The 21,223-nt window shown below is 37.9% G+C and overlaps 1 protein-coding gene across 2 annotated transcripts; it reads left to right on the top strand.

The window, feature by feature from the left end:
• The first annotated feature begins 1,872 nt into the window (after positions 1–1,872).
• On the top strand, positions 1,873–20,305 carry LOC139746016 (uncharacterized). Of its 2 annotated transcripts, none has more exons than XM_071656817.1 (6): positions 1,873–2,047; positions 5,673–6,059; positions 7,481–7,552; positions 9,240–9,342; positions 10,461–10,642; positions 16,026–20,305. In XM_071656817.1, exons 2-6 carry the CDS (start codon positions 5,686–5,688, stop codon positions 16,609–16,611), a joined length of 1,317 nt encoding a protein of 438 aa, XP_071512918.1. In that variant the 5' UTR covers positions 1,873–2,047; positions 5,673–5,685; the 3' UTR covers positions 16,612–20,305. The 2 variants fall into 2 exon arrangements, with proteins under 2 accessions (XP_071512918.1, XP_071512919.1); XM_071656818.1 differs by having other exon boundaries at positions 1,883–1,924; positions 16,026–17,700.
• The last annotated feature ends 918 nt before the right edge of the window (positions 20,306–21,223 follow it).

Below are 21,223 nucleotides of genomic sequence, written 5' to 3'. Positions count from 1 at the left end.
ATAAGGTTTAAAGTTAATACCAAGTCCGAAAGATAGCACTAATAAGAAAAGTTACCTGAGGGGCTACATATCATCTAATGGAGACCTATTTATCTATTTACATACATATAAATAAATATATACCTAGAGTTATGAGGACTATTTTGTATGAGCCAAGTGATGTCAAGTGTTATGTGTGACAAGGGGAGACTATGTGTGTGTCTGTGTGTGCGGACAGAATGTCAGCAGTCTATGTGTGAGTGAGGCAGAAAGAAAGAAAAGACAGCTACCTGGGTAAGAGGAGTGCAACTTGACAACCACTCACTCTATTCCTAATTCAATGGACTGGATCAGGTTAATACAGTTTCTTCATCATCCCTTACGTATCCTTGCCTTAAGCCCAGTGTGTTTAAGGCAATACACCACGTTAATTAAAGTGCTACTTAGTTTATCATATTATACAGTACGTTTAGTCAATTTAGGGCCATTTCCAAGGACTCAATGCTCCCATTGCATGTGTTCCCCATACTACAGGAGGTCTAAAGTCCAAACATATTTAGAATTTGCAATTAATAAAACGTCCTTTCTTAAGGAGTCCTTCATTATAGCCATATACTTTTCACCTAGGCAAAGCAATGTGCCACATTAGTTATATAAATCATATATACTGTACAACATGGGTGTTTATCTATAACCTTTACAACAGTATCTGGCTTGTGCCTCAAACGTTTTATTGCAGTTCAATAATAACTTTAAACTTGCTGATACAAGACGATTACTGTACACAGTGCAGTACTCACACACAGTAAAAAGTGTATTCCATTATAGCCAACAATAAACTTGAATATACCACAAGAAAGTTAAAATGTACGATTAACGACATGGTTAATGCCCTACAGAAACAAGCAAAAGGAAAAGACAACAGGACATTAAATATTCCAAACCATTTATTCAGAAATCGACCACAAGACACATTGAAGGGAAAGTCTATATTAAACAATTTACTGTGTTAGCTTCCGTATAACCTTAAATAATTCTGAAATATGATTCCAACAAATCGCTAGGAAAAATGTTTATATGGGAGATTCTTTATTTTTTTCCAAACTTAATGATAACCAAATAAAAGGAAGAACTCGGTCAAAACGAGAAGTAGGCAACCATATTCCTTCCGTATTTTTGTCAGTAATTCCATTACCAAGGTAGTGCAAGAAAAAAATAAAACGCAGTCTATCCAGGATAAATTTCTATCTCTCTTATGTTTTCCGAGAAGACAACGTGTTATTATTTACATGATGTAGCCTACGGGATTTGTGTGCTGAGTTGTTATTAGTCGTTGGCTTTATAGTTGGGGGTTGTAGTTACTTGTGCGGTGATTGGTCAGCTCATGGCGTATCATCTAGGAAAATGATTGTAAGGTGACTACTTGGATAGTTTATCATAAATGCTTCGCTAATGTTCTATGTATATGATATGGTAGAGATAAGTAAGTCCCTTGAACGAACTTACTGGAAATATCTAGAAACGAGTGAAAAAAAAAAATACGAGTGTTCGCGAAGTGGATGAAAAAAGAAGACTTTGTTTGCTTGCATTCATTCCCTTAAATAGAAGGATTAATTTGGGTTTCATTTATTATTACTGGCAAGCAGTCATAACTTATTTCATATATTTTTTTCTCATAAACACAATAAACACTGTCAACATTGTCATAAAGGATGCAATCAAAGGCAAAGTTGGTGATTACCTTACAGTTAAATTGTCTGCGGTATATATAAGCAACGGTGACATTTAATAATCTTAGGTAATTAATTCTAATTGTCTCACTATCCAAAGTTTTATGATAATGCTTTTTATAGAGAATTAATAATGTCATGTCTCCAGTCACTAATCCTCGATGCGCAGGACGAGAGTCAGGTGTCCTGCCGCAGCAGCCGATCAGTTTTGTTTGGTAAACATTCAGTCTTGTGATTATTACCACCTAAAAGACCTTTTCTTTTCACGCTGTAGATCATCTATGACGGGCCTTTGTTCCTTAATTTAGCCGAAGGATCACTGATCCCGACTTGCAAAGGTTAGTGGTACCCAGAAATGGCGTGTATGTGGAGATATTCAGTCCAAAGGTGGTGATCCCTCGCCCAGTGTTGGGGGACTTTGATTCAATGCGAGACTTAAATGGTCTTGTGGATATTATCTTTATGTATTTTTTGCCTGGCCATGGGATTGATATGAGATTGGGTGGTTAGTCACGATCTCTGACGTGGCGAGGACTCGTGGTAGCTTGGTGTCACCCTCAGTAGAGTGGCTCGTAGGAAGCTAAGGAGATTCTCTTGATAGTGCCCTCAAGGAAGTGTATAAACCATAGTTTCCTTGAGATTCTCTTATTTGAGGGGGAATAAATTTGGCTTCAACTTTGGCTTGTGAAAAAAATAAAGGAAGTTTTAGTGTTTGTAGATTGTTTACAAATCTTTCTACGTGCATTCTTAGTCTTCATATTAATGATTCTTATAAAATCTTGAATGGTAAGGGCAGGACTTGAACTGAAATCAATATTGTTCACTAGAAAACATTCAATAGAGTGAGGTAGTGTAACATGTAATCAAGCCCTTTTGGGCTTATAAAAGCTCATATTTGCTAAGTTATTGATATATAGAGAACATACTGTTACAAAGATAATTTGTATTGCCTCAGAACGTCTTTCTGTTCTATATTACTTTGATACATCCGTGCTACATGTTCAGAAACATTCCGTGTGGCATTGTCCCCTGTAACCGTACACATAATGGATATTCAGAAACATGGTGGGTCAGAATGGGATTTCTTTCAACATTGGAACACTGCTTAGATAGTCATATACAAAGAAATATGAGCAGAATGCATTAGAACTTGGGAAATAGACTTGTAGTGGTATAGTTTTATTTGGTGAAATTTTACCCTAGTTTGGCTGGTTCGGCAGCAAACACAAGGTGTCTAAGCGATGGTGAGTGTGCCACATTAATTTACCGGATGTCGTATGGGTTAGAAAAATAATCATTTTACTTTGTTATGTTGTGTAAATTGGCAATGGTGTTGGAATGAAAGTTGGAACCTATGATGAATCATAATGAGTAAAGAGTATGGCATCATCATCAGAATGGAGATTGCAAGGCAAAAGCATTTAAAGTACCTACAGAAAATTATTAGATATAGATTTATGTTATTCTTTTGTATACTCGGAGTGTGGGCCCATGACTGCTAAGCAGGCCCCCTAATCCCATCCATTATATGGCAGCCTTCAGAAAGGAGGAAATGTTGTCCTAAGGGCATCCCCCCCCCCCCCCCGGAGTTTGTAAATTAAGGGGCAGTTTGAATAGTGAAGGGGTCTTGAAGAGAGAGACTGCTTAGGGCCCCCTAAAGGCTAGGGCTGGCCTTACCTACAGCATTAGCTTCATGTATTTTGCTGACCCTGCTGCAATCTTCTTGTAGGGCACTGCATTATTGAAATGGAGATCCTGAAGCAAATCTTAGAAAACACACAGAAGAGGAATTATGCGTTGATATAAACATGAATTTCATAAGTTGACTGGGCCTCTTATAGTATTGCAGGTATATTTTGATGACCCCCTGCAATCCTTTTGTATTTAAGAATATTTCACTGTATTTCGGTGTTTAGGGATAATGGTCAAGTTGCAGGACCTTATCATCCGTTTACCACGTACTTAGCACATTTGCATATTTTCACCTGCACTTGTTTCATATTTCCAGTTACACCTGTAGTCCAACTGTAGCCACTTGTGCCAAGACACCCCAAGCATTTTTTGGTGATTATTGAATTTAAGGGTGTGGGAAATTGGGCAATGGAATGCATTGTTAAGTATCTGTATTATGATTAAAATAAAACCTGCAGATAATGATTTGCACTTTTTTAATCCAATGAAAATAGATAAGTAAATGGTATTAAGAGCCAAGAAGATGAAAAGTTTGGAGTTGATTTATGTACAGGTAGCAGAAGCCCTCCTAGTGATGAACAAAACAAATGAAAACTTCACCAAACTCCCCATAACAGCTAATGTTTTCAGTGCTATAATTGAAACGCACTAGCGATAGTGTCGTGCTGCTTCCCACCAGATGAAAAATATTCACTGAAATTCACTTGTTTATGTTTGAATGCACACTGCACAAACGTATCTGCAACCGGATGTAAACATGAATTAATATCAATCATTTTTATCAGAAGATATTAAAACTTATGTTAACATTGGCTCTTTTGGGAAGTTAAGTATCCATAGGTTCTTTTGATTTCTAGAAATGTTTCTTCTTTTGCATTAGTTCATCCCACATTTAACTTGATCCCCTTAACTATCCCTATATTTTACATAAGAAAATTATATCTTGTAGGTAACAGGGGAGAAAGAATACTTCCCACGTATTCCCTGCATGTCGTAGAAGGTGATTGAAAGGGGAGGGAGCGGGAGGCTGGAAATACTCCCCTCTTTTTTTTTTACTTTTCCAAAAATAGGGACAGAGAAGGGGCCAAGTGAGGATATTCTCTCTAAAGCTCAGTCCCCTGTTCTTAACACTACCTTACTAATGTAGGAAATGGCGAATATGTTTAAAAAAAAGGTTTTAGTCTGTTTTTAATACAGTAGACTAGCTTTTTTTTCTTTCTTTCAAACTATTCGCCATTTCCCGCATTAGCGAGGTAGCGTTAAGAACAGAGGACTGGGCCTTTGAGGGAATACCCTCACCTGGCCCAATTCTCTGTTCCTTCTTTTGGAAAATTAAAAAAAAAACGAGAGGGGAGGATTTCCAGCCCCCCGCTCCCTCCCCTTTTAGTCGCCTTCTACGACATGCAGGGAATACGTGGGAAGTATTCTTTCTCCCCCATCCCCAGGGAATAGTAGACTAGCTATGCACTGGATAATTTTGTACAGTTTAAATTCCCACACTCTTAGAATTGGTAATTATTCACATTTTCCTTTTCCATCGGGGAAATCATTACTTCACCATTTCTACTTTCCCTTATATATTTCATGTTCAGCTTTGTCTTTTTCTATTAGCATAGTTACTTTATAGTATGAATTTCGTTTCTCTCTGAGCCAGAACATCATTCATCCTATTAGCTGTTTAAATGGAATCCATGTAGATTTCACTTTGTACTTCCCTTTCTTTATTTTTATCCTGTACCTCTTAACAGTGATCTCAAAACTGGGACAGCAACTCTTTAACCCTCTAACTCTGGCAAGCATAAGACCTAGCACCCTTTCCCCCCCCCCCCTCCCCTCTACCTGTGAAATAGGGTTTTCAAAGAATAGTAAAAAAAAAGACATTGTTTTCATATTTAGATTTGGTATGTTTGAACATAAAATGTGTGGCATTTTGATAGTTAATAGGTTGGAATGGCATAGAAAAGTGTCTTTTGATAAGTCATCTTTTTATTAATGTATGAAAACATGTTTTCATCTTTGATTGGAATAATGTGTTGAGTCGTTGTGTTCACACTTGTTCAGTCATTTATCCCCATCACTGAGTCTTTATGTTATCTCTTGTTTAAGAATTTATCCCCATCACTGCTCTCCATATGATTGCCCATTCTATTTAGATATTCCTCCATGGTAAGAACTCTAATCTAGTGCCTCTACTGTGGAAATTGAACATACCCTTAGGAATCATGCCTAAGCAGTGTCATATTATTAACCCATTGTTATTTTTTCTTACAGGTGTATCATTACAATGAACTTTCCTGAGGTGCAGGCAATGGGAGGCAGTGTAGGTGGTGGTGTTGGCTTTGGTGCAGCCAGTTTGGGCCATACATCTGCTGGGAGTGACTCTAACCTCACTGTTACCTCTCCTGCTACCTCATCTTCAGAAACAACTGTATATATGGGTTTTCAAACTACTTCACCCCTCTCCTCTCCTCAAGCTGGTTACCCACCTGTGTCTCGGCCCAGCATAGCCAGTATGTGGGGTATAGGGGGTTTCACGACACCACCCCTGCCACCCCCTCCTGCTGTATGTCCTAACACCATCGCTTCAACCCTTGGCCTTCCACAGATGCCCAGTGCAACTTATTTCAACTCTAGAGCACCCATGGGCTTTAACTTCAGGTGGGATATGAAATACTTTTACATCACATTCGTGCATCTTCAGTCAGATATGTACTTGCCAAGATGCATAGTTGTTGAATTAGTGTGTTAATTTCATTACTCTGAAAATGATTTAACAAGAGCATCTTGATATTTAGTGTTACAGTAGTTCGCATTCTTTCCAGCACCCATAAGACCAAAATGTTATCATGGTGAAAATATTTAAGATGATGTGTGAGTAGATTGAGAGGCTGTATGCACTTGATCCACTCCTGGAAATTGAGAATAAAGTTAATGTCTATAGATGGAATAGATAGTTTGAAATATTGAAATGTCATTCATTTACAAAACAGGCCTTTTTTTGTCATAAAAGAATGAAGGCAACAAAGTACTCTTCCCCATATGTGGTAATTATACTTGTATGTGAAAAACTCATTTACCATAACTGCTGTTCAACTGTAGTTTTTTCACATAATAGACGTAACAAATGTCAGGTTATTACCAAGACAGAAACAGAACAGTAGCCAGTCACAGAAAAGTAATGATTTTTGATCTTCATAGCGAAATGATTTTCTTCACTGAGGAGCAATTGAAGAGCACATGCTAATTACATGGAAACTGATATATGAAGAGTGAAATGGATGCCAGAATTTTTGCTGCTGGGAGCTGCATGCAGTTCTTGATACGAGATTTAGTTCGTAAATCAGGACAAATTGTTTTTTTCACGAGCAGGTACATAATATTCCATCTTTTGTCATGGGATTGAAATTTAGTATATATCATTACAGTGAGAAGTGTGATATCAGTCATGAGGATGAATTTTGATGGAGGTGGCTGAGCTCTATTCATACATGGTAATTTCTCATAAATGTAACATGATTATAGGAAGAAGATTACAATAATTTTGATTTATGATTACATATTTACTGGCAGAAAATTACAATAATTTTGATTTTCTGACTCAAGTTTGGATAGTGAGCATGGCAGATATGCAATCAATTAAGAGGGATTTGTTGTTTGAGGATTGGGTACATTCAGTTAAGAAGAACTGTTTGTTTGTATCATGGTTACAATCAATAAAGAGGGATTTGCAGTTCAGAGAATGATACAGTTATTTAGTTGAAGTTATAGTTGAGATTCACTTCCATAGAGGAACAATCTGAGAATGCAGATACAGAAAGAATAAGTAAAAGTATGAATGGTTAGATAATTGGAAGTACATGTAAAAAAGCAGGATTCTATTGGAATGTATCTACAGTTGCATATGTGTGTGTGGGATTAGGCATTTCTATTGGGGACTATACAAAGATGTACTGTTCCAGTATTGTGTGAATATATCTAGTCTGGGTTTTTATGCAGTAGAATAAGATAGTGCACATAATATAAAAGGCAATTTTTTGTTTTTTATGTTATGTACTCCAATCTAGCTTTTTCTCTTTTAGGATGGCAGGATCACATTTGAATGGAATACCCTTTGTTTACAAGCGAAAGCCAGAGGATGAACCTGGGGAAATGTAAGTTGGTTTGGTTACTTCTTTATCTCATAATGTTTTCCATTTATTCCATATCTGTATTGACAATCTCTTTTTAGATTGTTTTTACATCTACACATTTTGTACCACTTCTTACACCATGCTGTCCCTCCCCAATCTGATGTTCTGTACATCCTCTCCCCCCTTTTTACTTCACCAAACCACTCTTGACTCTTTCTTCACATGCCACCCCAACCCAAACACTCTACATCTGAATCTGTCAAAACAGAGGTTCAGCAGTCTTTCAAAATACTCACTTTTTCACTACCTGTTACATATCTATCTGTATCTTTTGTGGCAGTTCCCTCTGGGAACACCCTCATGGAGGTGGCCATGTCAAAAGTCTCCATAGCTGGTGAATTCTAGTGCCACTTCAGAGCCTTTAGTGCCTCGCCCTTAACAGGCCACTGAAAGAGGGCAACTCCAGCGTAGTGTTTCCAGAGGCTCCTACTTAATATTCCTACTTACTTTTTTTACCTAATGTTTCTGCATTATGTTCCTACCTAATACTTCTGCCTAATGCTCCTGCCTACTACTATCTATTGCTCCTACAATTTTGCCAAAAGGCAGGGCTAGGGCAGTGTTCAAGAAAATCTAGAAGTATGAAGAACAGTTGTGTGAGTTAAGTGTTTTCAGGTATTACGTGTTACAAGGAGAGATTGTATATTTGTGGACAGAATGCCAGAAGTGCACGTTTGGGTGAGACTGAAAGAAAAAGACACTTTGGTTAGAGGTGTTGTCTCGCTCCCCAGCCATTGCTAATCCTCCCAATACCCAGTTGGTTAGTACTGGCAATATACTTCCCTGGTCAGTGGGTGTTTACCAACTGCTACCTTTCTCTTACTGCTTTCCCATTTGTACCCTTCAGAATTTTCCATTTGTTCTCTTGTTTTTCATACAATGTTAATCTCCTTTCAAATCATTATTTTCTCAGAGGTTTTCTGATACTCACTCACACTAACCCTCATTTGTCCTCCTTTTCAACCCCTGTGCCTTTCTGTTTTTTGCCAGCTACACTGTCTTGCACATCTCCCAGTCATTTGCACTCCTTCCATTTAAATATTGCCCATATTGTCTTTCTTTTCTCATTCACTAGCAACTTTGCTTAATCATCCCACCACTCACAAACCTTCCTGATTTTCCCACCTTCCACATGCATGCCACATGCATTTCTTGCCCATGCCAGCACTGCTTCCTTAGATACCTTCCATTCCTCACCCACTCGCCTAGCTTCATTTACTTGCAACAACTTTTGCCATTCTGCAATCAGGGTGTTTTGCTGTTGATATTTGATTATGTACTGTGTGAAGAGAGGAAGATTACTGGAAGGAGAGAAAAGGGGGAAGAATGCATTGAATGGTGTATGTGAGGGAGGCAAGTAAGGATGGGATAATTGGTAACTTTTGCCATGGACTCCCCCTTGATGTGTGTTGCCAGGGGGAACGAACGTCAGAGAGATATTGATAGAATGACTAGATTATTGAAGCTGTTATGTTAAGTGATACACTTTGGCCCTTCACTGTGTGTTTTCAGATAAGTCACTCACAGCAATGCCTATATGATTTTTAATCAACTGTATGTAGGTCTTAATGGACATGATTGAAAACAAACAGCTTAAAAGGATTCTTTGCATTTTGCAAGATAGCTAATTGCTTTTATTTTATTGCAGAAAGCCATTGGCCAAACAGCACATAAGTGAGGAGAGAATGGCTGCACATCTTAATTCTCTTCACCTCTCAGAGAGTTACCAAAATCACCGACTTGGTAAAAAAGTAAGTCTTCATCATTACATGAACAAATCACATTATTCAAAAATTGCCTTTGTATAGAATATACTGATATTGGATTTCAAAGAGACCCTTGAATGCAGTGATTCTTAAATGTATATATATATATTTTTTTCCAATGGAAAAGTGAGGTATAAGAAGAAAAGTGGCTGTAAGAAGATTAGGGATTGGAACTGACATACTGATGAGAGGTCCCAAGTACAATACGCTGAAGGTTTTTGGATCATTATATAGAAAATGATTATCATGGAGATAATGTGCATATCTGTGATCAGTTGAATAAAGAAGTTTATTAAAACAAATCTGTACAGGAATGTAACAGTAAATGAATGAGAAACATTTACTTATAAGTGACAGTGCTAACTGACATGCTTACCTGATTGCCTTCAAAATTGTTTTGGTCCAGTTCTTTAGAACTCTGTGTTTATTGTAGGAGCTCATAGAAGCTTGTGTAAGTAAACAAGATTGTTTGGAAATTTTAGGTTGGATATTCATCATTTTCATACTGAAACTAAAAGACTGAGAGGCAATTTAGTATGAGCGTAGAGCCACCTTAGGTTGAATTTTGGATCATAAATGAAGCCAAGCATTGTTAGTTACCATGACCGTACACCTGTAATTAGTTCAGCTTGGAGGAGGCTGGATTGAGGGGACTGTGATGGTTTTATAATGGATGAAAAAAGATGAGTTAAATGATGAACCTCCTGGATCCATAAGGCTGGGGAAAATATTGGCCGGTACAAAAAGATTGGATTAGAAGTTATAAGGGTTGGAGAAACTAAGAAGCGGGGAAAGCTCATTAGATATCATGGAAAGTGTCATGAGATGGAAAAGGAAATTAGATATTTGAAACAGAGTGTATGAAGCAATTATGTTTGAGGCATGGTTCTGGATGACAGACTTTGGTTTCAGTAAGTTAGTTACACCTGATAGCTAGAAACTAGATGTCTGCTCTTGATGCTTTTTCAAAAAGGTAGGGACTGTTGTTCTCTGTTTGGTATTTTGTAAATTATGTAAAAAATCTGTGATTGAAAACATATATATATTATTTTTTACCAAGGTTCATATGATGGTATATTGTAATGTGTATGATATAATTCTAGGGCTGTACAGAGGACTTTGACATGATGCTGGATGATGAGGTAGATGAAGGTTTAGGAGGGGACGGAACTTTGCGACTGGACAAACTGAGTTCTGAAGGATCTGCACGCCTTGTCATTGCAGATGAAGTAAAGAAGATTGTCCCTGGAGAGTCTCAACTTCCACCATCGATATTAAAAAAATTGTATGTTCTGTCTTTTTAAATGAGGTAGTTAGTATAATAAGGTGATGTGATTCTCATAGCATAGTGATGTATGGTAGATGTGTGAAGGTTAGATTGTGCATGATTGATCCTCTAATTACTTTTCCTTGAACCCTTGCCCATACTGAGTTAATTAATAATGAAGTCCAGGATCCCTTTAATGCAGTTTTTACATGGAATGGATGAAGGCAGCAAGTATGGATGTGTACATGTGTATATATGTCTGTGTATGTATATGTATGTATACATTCTATTGTATATGTATGTATATGTGCATGTGTGAACATTTGTGTATATACACACGTATGTGGGTGGGTTTGGCCGTTCCTCATCTGTTTCCTTGCACTACCTTTCCCTATCCCTTGGGATAGGGGAGAAGGAATGCTTCCCAAGCATTCCCCGCATGCTGTAGAAGGCGACTAAAGGGGACAGGAGCAAGGGGATAGAATTCCTCCCCTCCTTGTATTTTAACTTTCTAAAAGGGGAAACATATATATTCATATATATATACATGACAGCTAGAGACTGAGTGTGAACGAATGTGGCCTTTGTTGTTTTTTCCTAGCACTACCTCGCGCAAGGAAACAGACGAAAGAATGGCTCAACCCACCCACATACACATGTATATACATACACGTCCACATATGCACATATACATACCTATACATTTCAGCATACATATATATACACACACAGACATAAACATATATACACATGTACATAATTCCTACTATTATTAGATTTATTTTGCTTTGTCACTGTCTCCCGCGTTAGCAAGGTAGCGCAAGGAAACAGACGAAAGAAAGGCCCAACCCACCCACCCACCCACCCACATACACATGTATATACATACACGTCCACACACAGCACATATACATACCTATACATCTCAATGTATACATATATATATACACACTCAGACATATACATATATACACATGTACATAATTCATACTGTCTGCCTTTATTCATTCCCATTGCCACCCCGCCACACATGGGAATAATTCATACTGTCTGCCCTTATTCATTCCTGTGGCCACCCCGCCACACATGAAATGACAACCCCCTCCCCCCACATGTGCTCGAGGTAGTGCTAGGAAAAGACAACAAAGGCCACATTCGTTCACACTCAGTCTCTAGCTGTCATGTATAATGCACTGAAACCACAGCTCCCTTTCCACATCGAGGCCCCACAAAACTTTCCATGGTTTACCCCAGATGCTTCACATTCCCTGATTCAATCCATTGACAGCATGTCGACCCCAGTGTACCACATTGTTCCAATTCACTCTATTCCTTGCATGCCTTTCACCCTCCTACGTGTTCAGGCCCCGACCATTCAAAGTCTTTTTCACTCCATCTTTCCACCTCCAATTTGGTCTCCCACTTCTCCTTGTTCCCTCCACCTCTGACACATTTATCCTCTTTGTCAGTCTTTCCTCACTCATTCTCTCCATGTGCCCAAACCATTTCAAAACACCCTCTTCTGCTTTCTCAACCACACTCTTTTTATTACCACACATCTCTCTTACCCTTTCATGACTTACTCGATCAAACCACCTCACACCACATATTGTCCTCAAACATCTCATTTCCAGCACATCCATCCTCCTCCACACAACTCTATCTATATCCCATGCCTCGCAACCATATAACATTGTCGGAACCACTATTCCTTCAAACATACCCATTTTTGCTTTGTTGCTGTCTCCTGTGTTAGCTAGGTAGTGCAAGGAAACAGACGAAAGAAAGGCCCAACCCACCCACTTACACATATATATACATACACGTCCACACATGCACATATACATACCTATAAATTTCAACGTATACATATATATACATGCACAGACATCTACATATGTACTTTTTTTTTTTTTTTTGCTTTGTCGCTGTCTCCCGCGTTTGCGAGGTAGCGCAAGGAAACAGACGAAAGAAATGGCCCAACCCACCCCCATACACATATATATACATACGTCCACACACGCAAATACACATACCTACACAGCTTTCCATGGTTTACCCCAGACGCTTCACATGCATTTAAGGTGACTTTTGATTCTCATGTCTTGATTTTTTTCTTGTTTCGTTCATCCATAAAGGTTATTCTCTCTCTCTCTCTCTCTCTCTCTCTCTCTCTCTCTCTCTCTCTCTCTCTCTCTCTCTCTCTCTCTCTCTCTCTCTATATATATATATATATATATATATATATATATCAGAGCGATACCAGTTTGCATCAGCCTTCACTCCTGCCTGCAGTAGCATGCTTTCCGACATGTTTCATGAGCTCCTCTTCGCCAACGGAACTACCTTGGCCTACCAGTGAAGCTACTACGTTTGTAAATCAAGAACCATTGCAACACCAACCTCGCCAGGTGGTAGAGTGTCCCGCAGTGTATTGAGACAGACTTCCCCAGAACTTTTTTAAAGGGGAAGTAAATGTTTATAGTTGTGTTACTGGAGTGATAGTTTTCATACATGGTGCTTTGACAAGAAAATAGTGAAATTGGAAAAAATGTAGCTTAGACATTGAAGCTTATTGATACAGTGGTTAAATTGATGAGAACTACTATTGACGTTTGTGTAAATAAATTATACATTTCCTTTTTCCATAGCCAGAGGTTGAACCATTATGTGACATTCATTTTTTCATTTCATTTCAAGCTAGAAGTTTCAGTTTTCTAAATTGTTTCTTACATTTTTCATATGTATATATATGTATGTGTGTGTGTGTGTATATGTGCGTTTGTGTGTGTGTGTGTGTGTGTGTGTGTGTGTATGTGTGTGTGTGTATATATATATATATATATATATATATATATATATATATATATATATATTATCCCTGGGGATAGGGGTGAAAGAATACTTCCCACGCATTCCTCGCGTGTCGTAGAAAGCGACTAGAGGGGACAGGAACGGGGGGCCAGAAATCCTCCCCTCCTTGTATTTTTTTTTTTAACTTTCTAAAATGGGAAACTACATATATACACGTGTACATAATTCATATTTGCTGCCTTTATTCATTCCCATCGCCACCCTGGCACACATGAAATGACACCCCCCCCGTCCCCCCGCATGCGCCCAAGGTAGTGCTAGTAAAAGACAACAAAGGCCATATTCTTGCACACAGTCTCTAACTGTCATGTATAATGCACCGAAACCGCAGCTCCCTTATATACATTCTGTTCTATTATACTTTGTTGCTGTCTCCCGTGTTAGCGAGGTAGCACAAGGAAACAGACAAAAGAATTGCACAACCCACTCACATACACATGTATATACATACACGTCCACACATGCACATACACATTCTTATTCATTTCAACGTATACATATGTATACATACACAGACATATACATATATAAACATGTACATAATTCATACTTGCTGCCTTTATTCATTCCCGTCGCCACCCCGCCACACATGAAATGACAACCCCCTCCCCTCGCATACGCGTGAAGTAGCGCTAGAAAAAGACAACAAAGGCCACATTTGTTCACACTCAGTCTCTAGCTGTCATGTATAATGCACTGAAACCACAGCTCCCTTTCCACATCCAGGCCCCACAATACTTTCCATGTTTTACCTCAGATGCTTCACATGCCCTGGTTCAATCCATTGACAGCATGTCGACCCCGGTATACCACATTGTTCCAGTTCACTCTATTCCTTGCACGCCTTTCACCCTCCTGCATGTTCAGGCCTCAATTGCTCAAAATCTTTTTCACTCAATCTTTCCACCTCCAATTTGGTCTCCCACTTCTCGTTCCATCCTCCTCTGACACCTTTCTCAGATTCTTTCAAAATGAAAGAAAACAAACCAGGGCATACAAAGTATTCAAGGTAAACCATGGAATAGTCTGGGGACTGGCTGTGGATGGTAGGGTCTGGTTTCTTTACATTATTAATGACTGCTAGAGAGTGGATATATGCGAATGATACCATTCGTTGTTCATTTGTCCCAGACATTAAGGGATGAGCTGTTACATGTAAAAAATATGCACATGCAGGTGTTTATGGACTCTGCCTGCGAGAAGTAACACTACAAATTAGAGGTTACCTTTGATGAGTCAGTTTCATCATCAGCAGATGGAAAAGAGTACAGAGTTGTTGAAAACTTTTTCTCGCAAAGATACCTTCCTTCCCCTGCTCTAGCATGGGCTTCAGCCTCAAGTCTGGAAGATTCCAATGAAAGATGTCTTAGATTTAGTTACTAAGAATATGACAATCTTTCACACCTGTTTGCCATTTCCACTTGAGTGATATAGCATCAAGAGGAAGAAACTGAGCCTGAGAGGAAAGATCTGCATTTGACTCCTTTCTGTATTTCTTGTGTTGGAAAGGTAGTAATTTAGGAGGGAAGGATTTTCAGTGTCATAAACCCACCCCATGTTGTCACCTTTTACAACATGCATGAGATAAGTGACAAGTATTCTTTCTCCCTTTTTCCCAAGAATGATGATAGTAGTATGGTATATATGTGTGAGTATTTATACATTATTTATTTATTTTATTATACTCTTTTGCTGTCTCCCACGTTAGCGAGGTAGTGCAAGGAAACAGATGAAAGAATGGCCCAACCCACCCACATACACATGTATGTACATACACGTCCACACACACACATATACGTACCTATACATTTCAACATATACATATATATACATACACATACATATATACACATCTACATAATTCATACTTGCTGCCTACATTCATTCCCATCGCCACCCCGCCACACATGAAATGACACCCCCTCCCCCACGAACACACGCGAGGTAGTGCCAGGAAAAGACAACAAAGGCCACATTTGTTCACACTGTCTCTAGCTGTCATGTATAATGCACCAAAACCACAGCTCCCTTTCCACATCCAGGCCCCACAAAACTTTCCATGGTTTACACCAGATGCTTCACATGCCCTGGTTCAATCCTTTGACAGCACGTAGACCCCGGTATACCACATCGTTCCAATTCACTATTCCTTGCACACCTTTCACCCTCCTGCATGTTCAAGCCCCGATCGCTCAAAATCTTTTTCGCTCCATCCTTCCACCTCCAATTTGGTCTCCCACTTCTCCTCAACCCTACTGTACCTAAGAACCTTGCTCTTATTCACATATATACTTATGATTGTATATATATAAACATCCATCTAGTCATGGATAGGGGGTTGTAGTTTTAGTGCATTACACATGACAGCTAGAGATTGGATATGAGCAAATGAGGCCTTTCTTTGTCTTTCCTTGACACTACCTCACTAACTTAGGAAACAGCAAACAAGTATGACAGAAAAAAAGAAAAGAAAAGATGTACTTGGTGTATATTAGATACCCCACTATTTTTCAATTATCTTTTTCAGAACTAAACCAAGCATGGAAGTGGTGTTGTGGCAGCCCCCAAGAAATATTATTAGAAACATAGTTACTCCAGACTTAAACACACAGTTGAAAACTACGGAGAGTGTAAAGTCTACTTCCGAATCTTTGACGAGTGCCTCCGAATCCTCACATACTGGAGACACATCTACTAGTAGCTCCCCTGATTCTGGCATCTCTGTTTCTTCACCTCCACCATCTTTGTCTTTCCTTGGTCGAAATTCTATAGTGGCATCATCATCATCATCATCATCTCTTAGTGGGAATGCTCCTTTAGCACCTTCAGATGCTAACGATGATTTATTGTCTCTTCCCTCTACATCTTCTGGTTCTCGAGGTGGATACTTGCCCCTGAGGAGGCCTGCCAGCCCATTACCTGACCCCATGGCTGATGATGACTTCTCAGAGCGTATGGAATTTAACAATAACAATGGTAATGCACCAAATTTTATGTGGCTGGAGGAAAATAATAACACTGCTCTTCTAGATCTTAATGCTGTTGAGCCACACAGACCTCCACAGTTAGAGGACTTACCTGATTTACCTGACTCTGATGACATGGACTTATAACACTTCTTACATGGCATAACGCTATGTGCCTATTCACCACATTATAACTGAATCACTTGGGGCAGAGATTGGGTGTATTCAATTTTAATGGCAACTAGAGGGGCATTTGGGTTTTGTATTAATATGATCACAACAGAGAGAAATATTGTTAGTGATGAACTGATAATTGATTATGAAATCTCAAAACGAACATCTTGCCATTATAAAAAAGTTATCATTGAATGTATTTCTTGTTTATCACACAGTTTAAAGCAGTCATCGCCTGTATTTGCATACTACATTCATCTTCATGATTGTTCATGTATCAGTACATTAAAATGTCGCTAATCCAGTGATATCATACAGTTTTCTTTTACTGGTAGCATATGTATATAGCTGTCCATGTGCCTAGCTTCTGTAAATAATGGACATCATTGCGGTAGAGATTTTTTAGTGTAAAAAGTTTAAATTTCTAGTCTGATATTTCATTAAGTGGAAAACATAGAAAACACATTATGAATTTAATGTCAATGCTTATGTTAGAATATATTTTTTGCCCATTTTCATTTCTTGATTGATTTGTAATGGTGTTTGTTATTGGTTTAAGCCCATTTTCCTTCTTTTACGCTTGAGTTACACTTTCACTGTATTTAGCTTGAAACATTGTCAGAGGCCATGGGATCAGGGTTGAAACAAAACAGCAGAAAGTATAATACATATTTGCTGTGTTTTGTGGACATACTGAATCTCTAGCAAACTTATTTCTATTGCCATGTAACTTAGGTCTTAAAACCTGAGAAATCTGACATATGTACAGATGTCTAGGAATGGCTCATATATCCAAACATGTTGGAAGGCTGACAAGGCAAATTTGTGAAGCCTTTCTGGGGATATTTGACACATTAAGTATATGCTAGGGTAAAAAGTATATTCATAAGTACAGAAATTGCTCTGCTGGTGTTAGCTTGAATTTATTTTGATGTAAGCTTCTAGATGTGGTTATCAATAACCTCACTTACATTGTAACAGATTAAGCTAAAACAGGAATCTTGTTTAACTAATCTTTTATTGTAGATTTTATATTAAGAGAAGGAAATGTTTTAGACAGGTCATGTTTAGTGTGCTTATTTTCCTCTGTAATGTGTTTTTTAGCTTGGAAAAGAACAGCTGAGAATTGTGTTTGTAAGACATGAACTTTATTAATCATTGAGTTATATGTTATGAACCAAGCTATTTATTTGCTGTTAGTTTCCTGCTGTCTCATGCCGCTATACTCATGAAAATTTTACATGTAATTTTTTGTATTACTTTTTGTAGGATGCATGGTTGACACTTCTGTCATGTCAGAGTAATTGTACACATGTGGAAAGGCCAGCTTCTTCAACAAGTATCCATTTCCAGACATCTACTAGAGTAGGGATGCAGCTAGTGAACCCATCGCTTGAAACCAGCTAACCCCTCTGAAAGTCTTTTCCATAGTAGCAAGGTTGAGACATTAGTGGAATTAAATGATGGGCAGAGGCGTTGTAGTGAACTATGAAGTTCTGATGCAGGAAAGGTTATTGTACTCAATATATTACTATAGTTATTTATGTTCTGAAGCCACTTCTCATATCTGACTCTTATCTATTAGTACTAACACCTTGCCCATTCCCTTGGTGGAGTTAGTGCATACAGGCATGCACCTTTTATGGGAATTAATTTCTAGGATGGGATTTCTACCTCCAACCCCATAAACAGGCAAATAGCACTTACATTTATTGTAATGATTTTAAATTCAAGTTTATAGAGAGGAAAGTAGTTGTTAGCAGTATAGTATAAACTTGGAAATATCACAGTTGTACAAGGCCATATCAAACAACTATATTGCCAGAATTCAGTTGAAGATGAAATATATCCCCAAAAAGGATGTATGATATGCATACAGTAAAACCTTTTTATGTTTGACACAGTACATATCAGAAATTGGCTTTATTGGACACCCAAAGCTCAACAGGCTCTTATCACATTTATCAGAATTGATCTGATAAATTTGATGATAGTTGAAAGTGATCCGTGTTAGCTTTCACCAATGATTTCTGTGGTAAGTACTCTAGTTTTGTACATGAAAATGAGTGTACTGCTATATTCTTTTGTTGTAGCATTGTATATATTGATATTATATAGAAATGTTTTATTTCAGTACAGACATAAATAAGATATCTGAAGTTTTTCTTGGAAAGTACTCTACTGCATCATGAATAAACTTAGAGAACCACTTCATTTGTAGTAAATGGAAACAATGATTTTTCCCCCAGAATTAAAGACTGCATTGTTCAGTAATTAATTATCTTACATTTATAGTACAGTAATATTCCTTTATGTAGGTTTGTTCATTTTGTCTTCTCTGAACCTCAGAATAGTTTTGCTCCATTGCCCATGCTATCAACATTTCTCAATCTGCATTGTGGTTCGTAACACTTTGGTTCCAGAAAACCTCAATTTTTACTGTGATAAGTATGGAACTGTAATACATAGATATCATAAGTGTAATTCATACTATGGTGAATGTGAAATCTACTGCGTCCTCCACCATCACCTCCAGCCACGCTACTTTCATCATGGCCATGTCTACCATCACTTGTAGCCCCAAAATCACTATAGGTATTTGTGTATCACCAGCAACTACTCTAGTAAGTACAATATGGGTTTTGTATATAAAATGCATAGCACCACTGTATTGTGTTCTACTGGTGTACTTTTAGGTAATTGCATACATACAGATACTTGCAGCACTTTATCATCTGACCCTTATAGCTAATTTAGACTATCATTAGATTTATCAGACAGTAAGTCTGAGAACCCAGTGAAGGTCTGATATAATGAACCAATAGTAGATGTTGGAAAAATAGATTTATTTTACAGTCTTTCCCCAATTAGTCCAATTCAGGGAGGGTTCACTTGGAAACTGCCAGTAATGCTGGAACTGTTTCAAATGCCAGTTTCAAGAGATTCAAAATCATTACCCATTTTCAAAAAAGGTAATATAATACTTCCTGGAAATTATAATCCAATCAGCTGAACATCTATGGTTGGTAAACTAGAAAACCATCATTTGGGATAAAGCTGCAAACCATTTAGAGGACCACCACATGATAATTGACTATCAGCATAGTTTTCAATGGAATCATTCATGGCTGACAAATCCACTTAATTTCTCTCATGATTTATTCATATTTATTTATGTATTATACTTAATTGCTGTTTCCTGCGTCAGCGAGGTAGCACCAGGAAACAGACGAAGAATGGCCCAGCCATTTATTACACACATATACATACATAAATGCCCATACACACACATATACATACGTATGAATATCAACATATACATATATATACATACACATATATACAAATGTACATAATCATACATGCTTGTCTTCAACCATTCCTGGCGCTAGCCCACCGCACAGGAAACAGCACCACTACCCCTTGCTTCAGCGAGGCAGCACCAGGAATACAGACAAACGAGGCAACCATTGTTCACACTCAGTGTCTAGCTGTCATGTGTAATGCACCAGAACCACAGCTCCCTATCCACATCACAGATACTAACTGAAGTTTTCATGTGTAATGCACCAGAACCACAGCTCCCTATCCACATCACAGATACTAACTGAAGTTAAGTCACATATTATAGATTGGGTTTTACTTTAGTGGCTAAGAAAGTGGTTAATTGGCTGTAAACAAAGAGTTGTGATTAATGGTCAAGCCTCCAAATGGTTTAACATAACAAGTGGGGTACATAAGGATCATCCATAGGATTGTTTTTTTATGTCTATTAATAATATTGATAATGGGCTGCTTTGTGATATTGAAATTACCAAATGATTCCAAGTTGAAAAATAAATCTAGAATAAGATTTGAACTTTTGCAGCTTCAGACAGATGTAGACAGACTGATGGACTGGGTTTACATCTGGCAAATGATTTTGATAATAAGTGCAAGGTTTTGCATGTTAGTAGTAAAAATGTAAAGGCAACCTAATATACGAATTCTTTTGTAATGCAAAAGGCAAATGAAGAAAAAGACCTGGTCGAACTAATCTTTGGTTATCTAAAGCCAAGTGAACAGTGCGCAGAAACAGTTAGGAAGGCAAAAAGATTCTTGGTTAAAGTCTGGCTATCGAATGTAGATCTAAGGAAATTATTTTTACTCTTTACAAGTCACTTGTTTATTTCCATCTTGAATATTGTGTTCAGTTTTGGTCACCCTGCTGGAGGAAAGACAAAGAGAGTATGGAGATAAGCTATCATATCAAGATGAATTTAGTTCTGAGAAATGAATCCTATGAGAGCCAGTCAAACTACTAAAATCAATTGAGTTTAGAATAGAGAAGGTAAAGGGATGATCTGATTCAGGCATTCAGAATTATCAAAGGTTTCCATAATCTCGATTTAAAAGCCTACATAGGGATAGATTCATCTGATTTCACTCATAGGGGCAAAAGTTTTACCTTGATTGGGGTAAAGAACATTTTCTTCAACAGGATTGTTAACTTATGGAATGATTTACCAGTTAGAGTGGTTGAAAGAAGTACCAATGTGTTAAAGCTTAGAATATGAATATTTTGCTTCAGATCCACAACTGACAG

Source organism: Panulirus ornatus, chromosome 63 (genome assembly GCF_036320965.1).
Source record: "Panulirus ornatus isolate Po-2019 chromosome 63, ASM3632096v1, whole genome shotgun sequence".
Taxonomy (NCBI): domain Eukaryota; kingdom Metazoa; phylum Arthropoda; class Malacostraca; order Decapoda; family Palinuridae; genus Panulirus; species Panulirus ornatus.
Note: the sequence above shows the minus strand (reverse complement) of the source record. Positions and strands in the feature narration are given on the sequence as shown.